The 15,191-nt window shown below is 43.2% G+C and overlaps 1 protein-coding gene across 1 annotated transcript in view; it reads right to left on the reverse strand.

The window, feature by feature from the left end:
• LOC136655433 (kynurenine/alpha-aminoadipate aminotransferase, mitochondrial-like) overlaps positions 1 to 14,678 on the reverse strand; it is a 32,457-nt gene extending 17,779 nt beyond the window's left edge. Inside the window, exons 1-4 of the mRNA XM_066631878.1 lie at positions 14,598 to 14,678; positions 7,652 to 7,769; positions 5,880 to 6,048; positions 2,099 to 2,231 (exon numbers count right to left, since the gene is read on the reverse strand). Of these exons, the coding sequence (XP_066487975.1) occupies positions 2,099 to 2,231; positions 5,880 to 6,048; positions 7,652 to 7,718 (369 nt within the window). The 5' untranslated portion in view covers positions 7,719 to 7,769; positions 14,598 to 14,678. The remainder of the gene's footprint in view (positions 1 to 2,098; positions 2,232 to 5,879; positions 6,049 to 7,651; positions 7,770 to 14,597) is intronic.
• Positions 14,679 to 15,191: the final 513 nt, after the last annotated feature.

Genomic DNA, 15,191 nt, shown 5'->3' on the forward strand with positions numbered 1-15,191 from the left:
ACTGGCATATTGTGGAAGATACGAGGAGTTAGTGGTGTACAGCATGCCCCTTTTGGATTCTTCAGGGGTTAAATGCCTGCTGTGACAGCCTGCTGGAGTCTATTCTCATTAATTTGTAGAAACTTTTGAAGAGCACCATTTAACCCTTACCTGGGTACATCTTCTAAGCTATGTAGGACTCAATCCTACCCAGCTTTCCAGAGCTAATGCAGGTGTGCAATGGGGCATGTACTGCATCCTGTGGTGGGGAGGAAAGTCATGGAGGCCTTCTCAAGGTAAGGGAAGATTTGTTCCCTTATGTTGGAACTGCATTGGTGCAGAAAAGTTGGATAGGATTGGGCCCTTAGGCTGCAATCCTAACCCATTTTCCAGCACTGACATAAGGGCAATGCAGCTAAGGTAAGGGAACAAACATTCCCTTACTCTGAGGAGGCCTCTGTGAGTGTCACCCAACTGCAGGATGCAGCACAGGTCCCACTGGCACAGCTATGCCAGTGCTGGAATGTGGGTTAGGATTACGCCCTTAGTCTTCCAAGGATAGGATTGGGCAGCTGGAAATGTCTGCCCCTTTTCAATCTCATTTTGGAAGCACTGGTCACCCTTTCAAGGCCAGGCACCTGGTTATGGGAGGCATGAGTGCCTGAGAACTAAATAAGTATACCTTTTCCAGCTAATAAATTAAATTATAAACATCATTAAATGTAGTTACCTAATTAGCAGAAAACAGTAGTTTCAGGGTACTTAAAACCCTCTGAGAGCTTTATCAGGTGAACACATTGGTGTAAGCCTGATAGGACTGGCCTGTAGGACAGGTTTTACACACATTAGAGAGCATCCTTTGCCAGAGCGGAAGGGAGCAGAAGGGTGTCTTGGGGCAATGGAACTAACGCAGACATCACTAATCTTCCCTGTATTCTATTGATAGTTTGCTTTGATAACCTGAAGTTCTTCGGGTTATTCTGTTACGTGAAAATCCCCTTTTTTCCTTTTAAGTTGTGATTTTTATATCTGGTTATGTATTATGGACTAAAACTCATGCAGGCCAAGCCTCAAAACACAGGACACACTTCCCCCAGCACACTTTTCCAAAAACCCTGGTAAAAGTCACAAGTTTACACAACCTCTACCTCTCCATGCACACAGCAACAAAGACTTTAGCAGCAAAGTCTAAAGAGCAAATTGTTGTCTCAATCACTGTAAATCATTGTTTAAATGTTTCCTATTGTTGTAGCTTAATCACTCTTAAGTACCTTATGCAAACTGCCTTTCCCCCTCCCAGGAGGTCAGCCATGGCTGATAGCTGACTTCCTAATCATCCTGTTTTTTCTTGCATGCTCCATGTGTCCCACTGTGTGTAGTGAGCATGCGCATCCAGGACAGCTCTAGGCCACATCCAGGTCATTCAGGTCAGCATCCAGGTCAGCAAAAACCCTTTTAAGAGAAGGCTGCCATGTGCTAGCTCTCTCTCTCTCTGGCTGCCTTTCCAAGGCAGAGGTCCTCCTTCCAGGACTTCCGCCCCCCATCCATCTGCTCCTCAAGACCGGTAACTATCCTGCGTTTCTGAAACTCTTTCCCTTCTTCCCCATCTATTCCTCCCTTCTTTCCCTATCTTTAGTTAGCAACTGGGTTATGCAGACCAGGGACCCCTAAAATCCTCCCCTACAAATTTCCCTTTTCCTGATCTTCTCGGATGCACCAAATACTGCTCACATGTAACCACCATAAGCTAGGTACACTAGACACAAATACTAGAAACATATACTTATCAATTTTCCATGTGCATTATGTTTACCTGTGTGCTTTGTAATAAAAATATAATCCTTTACTGAAAGTTGTCTTTCTCTCAGTCACTTTTCAAGCTAAAAAGGAATTTCTTTGCATTACACTGTCTTGTTATCTAGCCTGCTAGCCTGAAGTTTCCAAAAGGGTAATATAATAATTCCCCTTAAAACATAACAGCCCCTTTTGGTAACAATTCCTCCTTTAATAAATAGACATTCTTCCTCACCCACTGGTCTGTTCGTTGCCTTCATATCCCAAAAGACCCACTGAACCTGTGGCAAGACACATCCCCAATGTATTATAATTTTCATCATACCTTACATAAGCCTTCTTGGCTGCCAGTGGTAACACACACTTCCATTTGTCCTTCATGAGGCTTATATTCAACTGTTGGTGGGTTGTGGAGACTCTTCTGTAAATTTTTCAGCCAGGACAGCAGCTCTGGAATGCTAAACATGGATTCATCTTTTAATTTATGAAATTAATAAATTAATAAATTTCAAATTCATAAAAATGAATTCTATGTCACTTTTCAAGATTCTCATCTATTATCTTTTATTAGACAAAACAGATACCTTTAAATCTTGGGCAAGGAGGAGGAGGAACCAACAGTGGATGAACAGACATGTCTCCAGGGGCTCCTGAGAGACAGTCTGTTTCCCCCCAAAAAACTGCAGGTCTGAAGATCTTTATCAGGAGAGATAAGATCTTTCCACAGTGCAGGTACCAGAGATTTTGAAAGCCCGAGCTGGGGGTGGTGGTGCTTTCTTCTCGGAAACCTAACCGTCAGGGACAGTATTGGGGGAGGTGTAGTGTCTGCAATCAAGCTGCTGGCTCCATGTTAAGATACAATATGGAAGAAAAAGCTCGAAGCGTAAAGTTTAAGTTAGAAATTTAAGATAACTATGTGTTAATATTGTCCCCTGCTTTGATTGACTGATTTGGCTAAAAGCCCTGGATACACTGAAACTGAAGGCATTAATGAGAAACTTTTTAAGGATGTTGAAAGTGCTCTTTATCTTTGTAGTGGAATAGATTGGTTGTGGATTAGAATTATAAATATAATTTGGTGTGTGGACTAAAATCCAGAATCACTTGTGGACATAATTTTTATTAGACTTGAGAGAGTTTTGTCTCCTTGAGACTGTTTCTTTCATTTTGTTTCTCTCCATTAATCACACTGTTATCTGTAAGAAAAATCTGAAAAATGCCTGACTGAAAAAACATGCGGTGGAAGTAAGGAGAATAATACACTGTGGACATCTTGTGGATTAGAGAGAAATTGCAAGATGGAGCCTGTTCCAGATATTTGGACTCAAATGATTCTCAAAAATTTGGAAAACTTGCTCACAATGAGAAGACAGCAGTTGAGTTGGTCCTTGCAGATTCAAGCCAGTTTAAAGACTCTCTCTCAACAGACAGATGTGTGCAAGGAGCAATTGGAAGATGTGAAGAAAACAGAAGATAAACAGAAGGAGAAAGTGGAAAAGATGATGGTGAGGGATGAAATCATCATCAGAAGAGTGGATACAGAAATTAGAAGAGTGGAAAATCAACAGGATCTAGAGGGGACGCTGATGGAGACTGAAATGGAGAAGATGGACAGAGTAACATGGGTGTGCAAAATACAAAATTTGTCGGAACAAGAAGAAGAAAACATATTCCAGTTAATTGGAAGAATGAACATACCTTATACAAGAAAGAGTGGGCTTACTGGATTCTGTTATGGAGATAAATTATTAAAGATATTACAGGAGGAAAAAATGGAAAGAAAGAAAGAAAGAAAGAAAGAAAGAAAGAAAGAAAGAAAGAAAGAAAGAAAGAAAGAAAGAAAGAAACCTGAAGGTTAAAGAAAATTGGAGGATTTTATTTAGTTAATAACTGGTTTAAATTTACTTAAAAAATAAATATATATGAAATTGATATATATGAATTAGAATGAATTAGAAAAAATAGCTGGAAATGTTAGCATGTGGATGAATTGTTTTACAAGTGGTTATTATGTTAAAGAAAAAAATGTAATCAGATTGGAGAATTAGATTGGAGAATGGTAAAGAACATATTATAAGAGATTGTTGGTTTTATTATAATTTGGAAGTTAGATTATTATTATTTGATATTAATGAGTAATTGAACTAATTGAGATGATAAAAAGTGAATATTTAGAAAAAATATTATAGGGAATTAGGAAAAATCTATTATATTTGATATAAGAAATATATAAATGAGTAGAAGAGTTAGAAGTAGAGGGAAGAATTGTTTTTTATGTTATACTTTGGTAATTAGATTATTTTGTTTTAATATTAATGAGTAATTGAAGTAAGTTTATGTTTGATAGAAAGTGAAAATTTAGAAAATATAGTACAGGGCATTAAGGAAAATTTAGTATATATTATATAAATAACTGGATAAACTAATAAGAGGCAGAAGTAGATGAGTAGTAGATTAGGAGATATAGTATGATTAATGAGTAATGGTATATGGTATTTAGCACTCCTAAATGTATGTTATGTGTTTGTATGTCTGTGTGTGTTAATTAAAAATAAATAAATAAATAAGGAAAAAAGCCTTGGGCAAAAAATGCTGGCCTCAGGAAATGGAAAGAAATAAACTTGTCCCAGAATAGTGGATGCTGCATTGTTTTAATATCAAAGCCGTGGTGTGAATTTTGAGCTCTATAAAGTATAGCACTACCTCCAGACCGAACAAAAAATTATTTTACAATTTAGATTAACCTTTACAATCATATTATTGAACTATAAGGCCTCCCGCATTATCCACTGGAGTTCCAGGAATCCCAGTGGATAAGGAAATCCATGTGTTTTGGGGGCCTTGTAATTCTCCAGCTTGGCTCAACTTCATGGGCTGAGTCACGGGTCTCCACCCCCCTACAAGTCAACTCAAAAACAAGTACTAACAGGCGGACTTTTTGAGTCGCCCAGAGTGGATTGGTGACTCAAAAAGACTTGACTCATGAGTCTTTCCCTTTAAAAAGCCAGCTGAGGCTCCATGGAAAAAAATGGGGTTGCTGCTGGGGTGAGTGTGTGTGTGTGAGTTATCTTTAAACACTCCCCTTGCTGTCCCCATTCCATCTGTAAACAAGACATGAAGGGGTGGGATGGACTGCAAGGGACAGAAGCTGTAAAAGGGAGGAGGGTCACGTGCAGCAGCTGGGAGATCTACCAGTATGACCCAATCCTTTGCATAAGGGCTACTCAGAAGTAGCCCCTTTTGCGCAAGTGACTCAATGAGGCTTCCTCCTCCCAAATAACAGATGCATGAGGAGGCATGAGGTTAGAAAGCATGATTGCTATGAACCGCCTTCCTGGGCTTCTCCAGCCAATTCTAAGGCAAGAACCCCCTTGGGCTCCTCCTTCTACATCTGAAGAAAAAAGAAGAAAATCAGATCATCCTTCCTCCAATGATCATCGGTTCCTGCAGCGATGGACAAGACAGCCCAAACCTGCTTCCCCCCACCCTGCTTAATACAAAAGAAAAACATTAACCCTTCCCTGCTTCCTGGCTGGAACTTTTCTGCTGCTTGCCTGGTCTGAATGATAGCCCCACAAGGTCTTTCATACTGCAAAAAAAAGTAAGCAAGCACACCCAGACACAGACAGTCTGCATGCGTGGGGACCAAGTGCCAAGTCAGTGGTCTCAGACTCAAGTCAATGACTGAGTCATCGACACAGATGACTTGAATGTAAATGAGCAGGCAAAAAATGTGCTTTTGCAACTCAGACTTAAGCCACCTGACTCAAGTTCCCATCCCCAGACAGTAAACAATTCATGCTATTATAGCCTTACCGGATGAGGCTGCTTCTGTTGCTGCAGTGGAAGCAGCATCCTATGGTAGGTATATCCATATAGTTATTTCCCATTCCCACTGCCAACGTTTCCTTCTTCCCTTTCTATTAAACTCTGCTAATGTGATTTTTTGCTAGCAGTGGGTAGAAGGGCTGCAGTAGAAACAATCTACATATAGTACAAAGGCCTGCAGGTGACCACAACTCCCTTGCTGATGTTTATTCATAATATTCCTTCTCGTGAATTTACTGCATCAGAAATATGATAAGTCTCAACTGTCTGAAAAATACCCTGCTGAGGCAGAATACTGGAGGGCCCTCTTCATCAAATCTTTCCCAATTTCAACTGTTGTTCCATCGCCAATGGTAATGCTGGCTGCTTGGAAAGGAAAAGTGTTCGGATTTGGTGCCCCTCCAGCCAGGGAGATTAGAGATGGGGGAGATTTCTGCATCAATTCAGCTAAAGAAACAAAAAGAGAGGGAGAAAGAAGTGGTAGTTAGACCACACATTAACACTTTTAAGAACTATTACTTCTCTGCAACCCATGTCTTTATTTAATCCTAACCAGGTCTACTCAGAAGTAAGTCCTATTTTGTTCAATGGGGCTTACTCTCAGGAAAGTGTGGTTAGGATTGCAGCCTTAGATTTCTTATCCACTCCATTCTGTTCATGACATTAACACAGGATACACTGAAAAGAAGTGTACACTGAAAAGAAACAATGAATTGCAAAGTCTGTTAAAATACAAAGAACAGTACTACAGGTGGAAGCCTGAGGATTGAACCCAGGACTTTCTGCATACAAAGCAGATGCTCTACTGCTGACCCATGACCTCTCCTTTAGTGTTGCACATGTGAAGGAAGGGACAGTCAACTTCATTTGCTTATACTCTTGAATAGTATAGGCATCCCCCCCATATCCACAGATCTGGTTGTCTGCCCTCCCCCAACTTCGTTTAGGTTCATGCAGCGGGCACAGAGAGAAAATGCTTCTTCCTTCTACTGAATGCTATAAGCATGCAAGCTTATAGCACGGATGGGTAGGCAGGCAGGAAGCAGGAAGTTAAGGAGGACATGGGGGGTGCGCAGAGATAGGGTTCCCCTGTATCAGTGGTTTCTGTATTTGCAGGGGGGACTGAAACAGATGCCCCGCAGATACAAGGGGACACCTATATAAGCAAGTGAGATTGATCTTCTACTTTGTCTCAAACAGTGGACTGGGAATGTTTCTGAGGGGTTATTTTTAATTACATTGTCATTGTTTCTTATTATTTAGTGACTATGGGGCATCATTTTGATCTTTATGGTTCTGCATATCTGTGATTTCAAACTGCAGGAGGATCAACATGTAACAGGGGATGACAGTGTTGAGCATAGCTAGCCTATCCTTGATGCCACCTGATACAGGTTGCATCAGCAACAGATTGGGAGAGGTCTAAAGGGTTGGCAGATTCAGGGTGCCTTTCACACTAAGGGTGCAATCCTAACCCCTTATGTCAGTTCTTTCCAGCACTGACATAAGGGCAACGCAGCTCTGAGGTGAGGGAACAAACATTCCCTTACTCTGAGGAGGCCTCTTTGAGGAGGCCTCTGTGAGTGACACCCAATTGCAGAATGTAGCACATGTCCCATTGGCACCGCTGGAAAGTACTGACATAAGGGGTTAGGATTGTGCCCTTAGTCTGCCACCGCCTCTCTCCAAACTACGGCTGATGCAATCGAAAATGATATACTTCTTAACCACATGAATGAGAAGCAAATTTGAGCTCCTCATGCACTGTTACCAAACATGGAAGTGAGGAGTCTTGTGAGGAGTCTGGTAAATGTTTGGGTTTTTTTTCTTTCTTGCAGCACAGAGGCAGTAGACCCAAGGTGACATCAGGCAGCTGCTCCTGGTGATGAGTTAGTCAACGGGATGTCCACATAATGGGGAAGTCCCTTTTGCAGCTGCACCAGTCCCTCCCTCTGAGATCCTATGTCATCTCTTGGTAGGCCTATCTGCCAAAAACCCATACTGAAAATCTGAGGCTTCAATTCCAGACAGCAATAAGGTGTGTACTTACTGAGGGCTCTTATTGGAGATGTTTGCCTTGCTGCACTCACTGCAGTAATAAATCTTGTATAGTTCATGCCTAATGCGCCCAGTACCAAACTCCACTTTTAAATAAAACTGGATTCAGACTAAAAGAAAAGGAAATAAACAGAAAATATCAGATCACAAATATATGCAATTCAAAGATATACACATACACATAAATTCACCTCAAACTCATAAATTCATAGAAAGAGAAACCAAGTGTGGAAAGGTGGAGGGCAAAGAAAGAGCAGGGGAGAGCAGGCAGATGAATGGGAGACTGCACGGTCTCACTGAAAATAGGGAGGCTTGCCCAAGGCAGCCAGTCCAAAGTCTTCAATGGGATGTGTCTTATCTCAGCTGTTGTTCAAATTGTGCAGGTCTAGGCCGTTGAATCCAGGCCGTTGTTCAAATTGTGCAGGTCTGAGCCTCAAAACAAAATTATGGCTCGACCCACCTTTGGCTGGGATGTGACCTGTCAAGGTTTGTGCTGTATCAGGCACAAAAGGAATTTGTTCAGCCTGGATAATGATGAAGCACTGAGGTTAATTGGTAAACCTACATGGGGGGGGGGGGGAATGTAAACATTGCCTGTGATTGCACCATGTGACCAAGACAAAAGAAAAGTGTGGAGTCATCATGATTGTGCATCCGTGGACAACGGCTGATGCAATACTGTGAAATAATAGTCAAGAGACAATGAGGTCATCTGGTCTGTGATTGGCTGGCTCAAAAATATAAAGGAGCACTGGAAGCTATGTGGGTTGTTCATGGATGGTGGCTGGGAGAGGTACCATCACTCATCGCTGGTGTGTGCTATGGTGCCGTTTCTACTCTGTTGCTTGTTGTTATTATTTCTGCTGTGTTTCTGATAAGCCTTTTGTTTTGCTGAAACTGTCTTCAATACAAGTCTACTTGCTGAAAAGAACCTACAGCTGTGTATATCTTTCTGGGACTGCTTGCTTCAAAAACATCTCCTACGTGCTGCTACTCTACTAGTGGGGGCAAACCGGCATACCCCTAGCATTCTTGACATGACCCACATCTGGGTACAGTCTACCTGTTCGATTTCTGCTCCAAGATATAGTGGCATTCCCAGAGGGGGGGCACAGTGTTAAGTTTTGCAGGGCGCCTCTGCACCATGGAAGTGGTTCCTCCCCTTTGCCATCAGAGCCATTTCAGGTGGTGGGAGCAATCCAAGAAAACAGATTTCTTAAATCCTTCATTCTCTCAACTGCTTCACAATTGATAGGCCTTCAATAAATACAGGCCTTTCCTCAGCACAAGGGACATAGAGACCTTCGTACTATTATTCTCAACACAACTATCTTTGTTTTCTTCTGTTTCAATTATTTATTCCTTGGGGTCAACACCAATGCATTACTAAACACTTAGAATCCCTTAAGGCTCATCTACACAACCCCAAATTGGTCCTGAACATCTAGAAAAATTAAAATTTAAAATTAAAAAATTAATTAAATTTTTTTATTAAAAAATTAAAATTAATTAAAAAATTAAAATTAAAATTTCAACAGTGTAGTAGCTGTCTACTGCTTTGCCTTGTGGCCAGAACAATTTTCAATTTGTGATGGAGGGTCTGATATTTTTGCTGTTCGCTTCACCACACCCTCCAGGATTGCCTGAAGTCTCCAGAAACTAGCATCAATCTTCAAGGTGCTACTGAAAACAATCCTGGAGATTTTCACAGGGTCTCTATGATTAAATGACACTACATTATATTAAGGAGAAAATATATCTCCAAGAATAGCTTCAGTTAGAGTTGGTAACTCTGAACATTTATCTGGGTCACAGTAATTAAATGAAAGCTTTGCTATAAGAATATTTATATACTGCTTTTCAACAGAATAGTTCCCAAAGAGGTTTACATAGCAAAACAAATCAATAAATGCAATATAGTTATAAATCAATATAGTTAGAATAGTTTCAAATCTGCGGCACACCCAGAGTTGTTTTGGTTAACAGAGCCCTCACTGTCAGACCACTAACCATTTTTTAAAAACAGTCTAAGGGTACAATCCTAACCTCTTACATCAGTGCTTTCCAGCACTGACATAGTGGTGCCAATGGGACATGTGCTGCATCCTGCAGTGCATTGGATGTCACTCACAGAGGCCTCCTCAAAGTAAGGGAATGTTTGTTCCCTTACCTCAGAGCTGCATTGCCCTTATGTCATTGCTGGAAAGCACTGATTTAAGGGATTAGGATTGCACCCTAAGAGAGCTAATTTTAATAGGCTAATTTAGAAGTCAGAGGGATGGTGATGGGAAACAGAGTGTTCTATTTCTCTCTGTTTTATCTCTGGAAGGAGCTGTGGTACTGTGATCTTCCTCCTTCACTCATCTTCTAGGGAGAAACAGCACTAATTAGTCTGGGAGCTGTGATTTTGGAGCCCTCAGCCACCACCATGACCCATTGTGAAGGACCCATTGTGCAGGACCTGCTGAAAGGCTACACAGTGTCTGGGTGGTGCAACCTAGTGATCACAGCATCATCTCACATGAGCAATTACAGGCTGTGTTAGGTGGACTCAACCAGCATCCTTGGGGGGGGGGGTGCAGGGCTAAGAGAGGGCAGAAGTGGAGGCCAGAGAAGAACAAGAAGGAAGGGGAACAAGAATGGGAAAGCATGAGCAGCAGGAGACAGGGAGACATACAGAGACAGAAATTGAGCAAAAGCGTTTTTGCTTTTACAAAAAAAGCATGTGTTTTTTTGCAAAAAAAAAAAAAAGGGGGGGGCGGGAGGAACAAGCCAGAAAGGGGAACATAAAAAAGAAATCTAAGAAAGAGTAAGAGAGAGATGCAGAAGGGGAAAAACTGAAAAGGGACCAGGAAGAAGAGACTGGAGAGACCCCCTTTGAAGGAAAGAAGGTGAAGAAAGAAGATCGGGACTGGACTGAGGGGAAAAGGAAACGGTATATTTTTTGTCCAGCTATGGTGGGTCTGCTGGCAGGGGCTACTGGGCCATAACTCACCCCCTGACACCAACAACCTTAATTGGTCCCCAGTCCTTGGTCCCAGTTCACAACAGCTGCCCCAGACCTGACCTGAGCCTGGCATGCTGAATAAGTTCCATAAGGGACTGCAGGCAAGCAGCCCAAGTGCATGAAACAGGTGACTGCTAAGGAGCATAGGCTCCCAAAGAAGTACTTGGACTTGTATGGACACAAAGAAAGATTGCATACAAATTCCTTCATCAGAGTGGAAGCCTAGCATGGCGAGTCCAGTCTTTCATAAGGGAATGCCCCTCCCAGAATAACCTAGGCATATCCTTTATCAGCCCCTGTGATGCTGAGATATCCCTGAGTGAGGAAGCAGAGCACCCAGGGGGGCATATTACAGTGACAAACGTGTAACACTCATCAGTTCTTGTTAATGAAAACCCACCTTTGTGCCTTCAGCAGTTTTAAGTATCATATTTTAAAATGCTCCACCAATGCAAGCCGTCATGGTGTGTCACAACACGTCAGACTAGGGGAAATGATGCTGTCTCTTGAAAGAATGACAGAAAATTGTCTTTCAAAACGTTTCAAGAAAATTTTTTTCCATCTCCTGATTCCTTCTGCATATAAAACAACCACATCTTCTAGCTGCAAGAACATTTTATCTAATCCTAGAAGGTTGCCTGTTGCAAAAATAAACTACAGTCCATTTAGTTAAGCGAGAGAGGTGTGGGGGCGTGAACACACTCAGGTATGCACCAATGGAGCTAGCAAAAGCTGTAGTTGGGACTCAGAGTTATGTCTCTTAGTGAAATCAAAGAAAATAATTCTATGCAAGTGGTGCATAATGCTCAATTATGTTGTAATTTTGCTTAATGAATTACTATCAATTTATATGCAAACACTTTGCTGAACATCTCCTTTTGTGTTTCACATTTGTATGAGGCTTCTCTGTATATTATTCATTCTCTTTCCCTCTTTTCATTACTGACTGCAGGATGTTCCCCATAGCTAAAACATGCTACCTATAGCAAAGGTTCCCTCCTGCAAATTGAATTTTTTTTTTTTCATTGTGCAAATGAGAAAATGGATCCAACTCTCTGGGGAAAAAACATTACAGGTGCAGATGAGTAAAGGTTAGTCCCACTCTACTCTAAGAAGGAAAATTGGGCAGAATCTTCTGTTATCATATGGAAGGACATGAACTAGTGAGTTACACTTCTGCAAAAATAGCAGAAGATAAGTTTGTGTGTGGTTGGCATGGGAATATAAAAAACTACAAGAGAAGCTCCAAATATAAACTACTTAAGTGAAAAGGGATGAACTTGCAGTTCAGACAGCCCATTCGACTAAAACTTTGCTCCAGACATGCATTGGCACCTAAGTATCCTCTGGGACTATCCTATCCCCCTCACTGTTGGAAATGTATCTGTTGGTAGCTTCCCATGCTCCCACTGTAGAATTAAACCGGATGCAAGTACTGCATAATGAAGAAGTATCCAAAGCGGGAGTTGTATGGTGCAAGTGGTGCAGAAACTTTGGTGGTCCAGATTCTGATGCCTACATTGCCCTTGTAACTGTATTTCCAGTGCATGTAGGGCAGAAAACAACTAGTGCAGAATGAATGGAATGCACTGCCTGGCTTGTGGAGCTCTGATGTGCTGAAAGAATGCCTCTTTTCCCTGAAAAATGCTCCATGCCAGTGTTTCTCAAACTGTGGGTCGGGACCCACTAGGTGTGTTGCGAGCCAATTTCAGGTGGGTCTCCATTCATTTAAATATTTTACTTTTAATATATTAGACTTGATGCTACCATAGTATGTGACTGCATTTGGGGAAATGTTACAGACCTGTGCTTTTAACAAGTTACTATGTACATTCTTTTAACAATGACAGTAAATGGGACTTACTCTTGGGTAAGTATGGGAAGGACTGCAGCCTAGGATTGTTAAAAATGTTCCTGCTTGATGATGTCACTTCCAGTCATGACATCACTTCCGGTGGGTCTTGACAGATTGTCATTCTAAAAAGTGGGTCCCAGCGCTAAATGTGTGAGAACCACTGCTGCATGCAAATATAACCTTGTAGGTTGCAGTGCTTGAAAGTGCAAGGAGTTGGAGGTGCAGATCTGCATCTATGTGGACCCCAGTGGCTACAGTGCTATTCAATGCTTGTCATTCCCTTTCCCATTCAATTTTCCATTTTTACCTCCCCAAACGATATTCTGCTATTTTTATCCTGGTTTTATGACATTTTTCATATTATTCTTGTTTTTAATGATGCATTGTTATTGGAAGCCACTTTGGAGGGTTTTATTTTAAAACATGGCAAGGAAGGGTAGAAGTTATTAAAAAAAGAAAACTGACTTCAGAGATACCGTTTATTATTCCTTCCCCCACTTCATCAATATATTTGCCAGCAACACTAAAATTCATCTTCTGAGATCCCCAAACAGGGACCAGTGGAGGTTAAATTGGGAAGCCATGAAATCAAACCCATCTTTCCCAAATTCCCCTTGGAACACTTAGCCCTGAAAAGGTTCATTTATGATTCCTTTCAGAAGCTATTATTGAGCAAGGCTTATCCACAATGCTTGCCCTTTATGTGGTTGTATTGAGGTACACTGCCCCTTTCCCATTCCACTAGCCTTCATTGCTGCCTCTTGCTCACTCACAGCACAATCCTATATGTTTAACTCAGAAAGAAGTCCCACTGTATTCAATGGGGTGCACTTCCAAGTAAGTGTGTATAGAAGGGCAGCCCCAGCCAGTGGGACAGCTAGAGGGGGTTTTGCACTCAGTTTTGCAGGTGCCTGAATGCTGTGCAAATGGCCCCTCCCCTTCACAGTCATTCTGGGTGCAGGGAGCGAAACGGAGGCATTTACTCCAAAGCCCAGAATGGCTATGAAGAGGAGGGGCCGCTTGCATGCATGGCACCTGCTGGGAGTAAGCCCCACTGACTCTAATGCAGTGATTTTCAACCTTTTTCATCTCACGGCACACTGACAAGGTGCTTAAATTGTCAAGGCACACTATCTGTTTTCTTGACCATTGACAAGGCACAGCAAGCTGTTGGTGGGGGCTCACATTCCCCAATGGCCCTACTAATAAATGGCCCTCCCCCAAACTCCCGCTGCACACCTGCAGACCATTTGCGGCACACCAGTGTGCCAGGGCACAGTGGTTGAAAATGACTGCTCTAATGGGACGTACTTCTGATTAGACATACATAGGATTGGGCTCTAAGGTTGCAATCCTATCCACGTTTTCCTGGAAGTAAGCCCCACTGAGCAGACATGAATAGGTTTGGGTTCTTAGGGCCCAATCCTTTCCAATTTTCCAGTTCCAGTGCAGCCACAATGCAGTCCTGTGTTAAGGGGCCACATGTTCCCATATCTTGAGAAGGCCCCAGTGACTGCCCCTCCACCACAAGATGCAGTGCATGTCCCACTGGCACAACTGCACCAGCACTGGAAAATTGGATCAGATTGGGCCCTTAGTGCTTTGCACCCCATCTAGAGACTGTCGGACTCCATTCTAACCTCAGCTCCAGTTTTCTATCGTTCAACATTTCAATGTAACATTTAAGTGGTTAGTTCCCCACATGTAGTCACATATCATGATAGCATCAAGTCTAATATATTAAAAATAAAATATTGAAATGAATGGGGACCCACCTGGTGGGTCCCGACCCACAGTTTGAGAAACTCTGGGTTGTTTGGTAAACAACCCAGAAAGGGGCCTTTGAGCACGCGCAGAGTCATGCTCTTTCCAGGCACGGCGGAGGGGCGCGTTTGGATGCGACAAAGGGTTCCAGCGCCCCCCTTGCATGGATGAAGAAGTAGGGAAGGCAGCTGCTTGCGAGCGTTGCGCTCTCGCGTCCTCATTCCTGTCTAGCGTGGGAAGAGGCCTCCGAAAGGAGCTCACACAACACCAGCGCAGCCTCACTGCGCTTCCCGGGCCCAGCTCCGCACTCACCTTCCTCCTCTTGGCCGCTGCCACCCAGGCAAGGAGGCTCCAGAGCCTGCAGCCGCGCTGTCGCCGCCTCTCTTCCCTCCCTTGCTCCCCCCTCCGCACCCGGCGGGCGGAGACTTTCCCCCCTGCACCTCGCCTCCCTGCCTGCTCTTTCTGGCTCCCTTCTGAGCATGTGCGCGCGAAGGTGCTCGCATTGCAATTCCAGGGGACGGGCGCACAGGGCAGGGCTTCTGAGAGGAATTGGAGCGGAGGGGGGGGGGCGCAGAGTTTCTTGGGGACTCCTTCCGAGAGGGGGAGAGGGGAGAGCCAAGTAGTCTTTGGAGCACAGGTCTACCCAGCTGCACACCGTCAGCAGCTAGATATGGGAATATCAGGCACGTGCGGAGGGTGGGGAAGCAGGTGAGGCTGTGCCTCCCCACCGGAGTCCTTCGAAAAGCGCTGCCGCCCTGTGAGGCGCCCAAGCATCCACATCTCAGAGTCTCCCCACCGGAATCCTTTGAAAAGCGCTGCCACTGTGTGAGGCGCCCAAGCACCCACAACCCACGTGCTCTGTGGAGGCCCTGGTACAGGGAATGTTGTGCAATACATGCGGGAAAT

Source organism: Tiliqua scincoides, chromosome 6 (genome assembly GCF_035046505.1).
Source record: "Tiliqua scincoides isolate rTilSci1 chromosome 6, rTilSci1.hap2, whole genome shotgun sequence".
NCBI classification, from domain to species: domain Eukaryota; kingdom Metazoa; phylum Chordata; class Lepidosauria; order Squamata; family Scincidae; genus Tiliqua; species Tiliqua scincoides.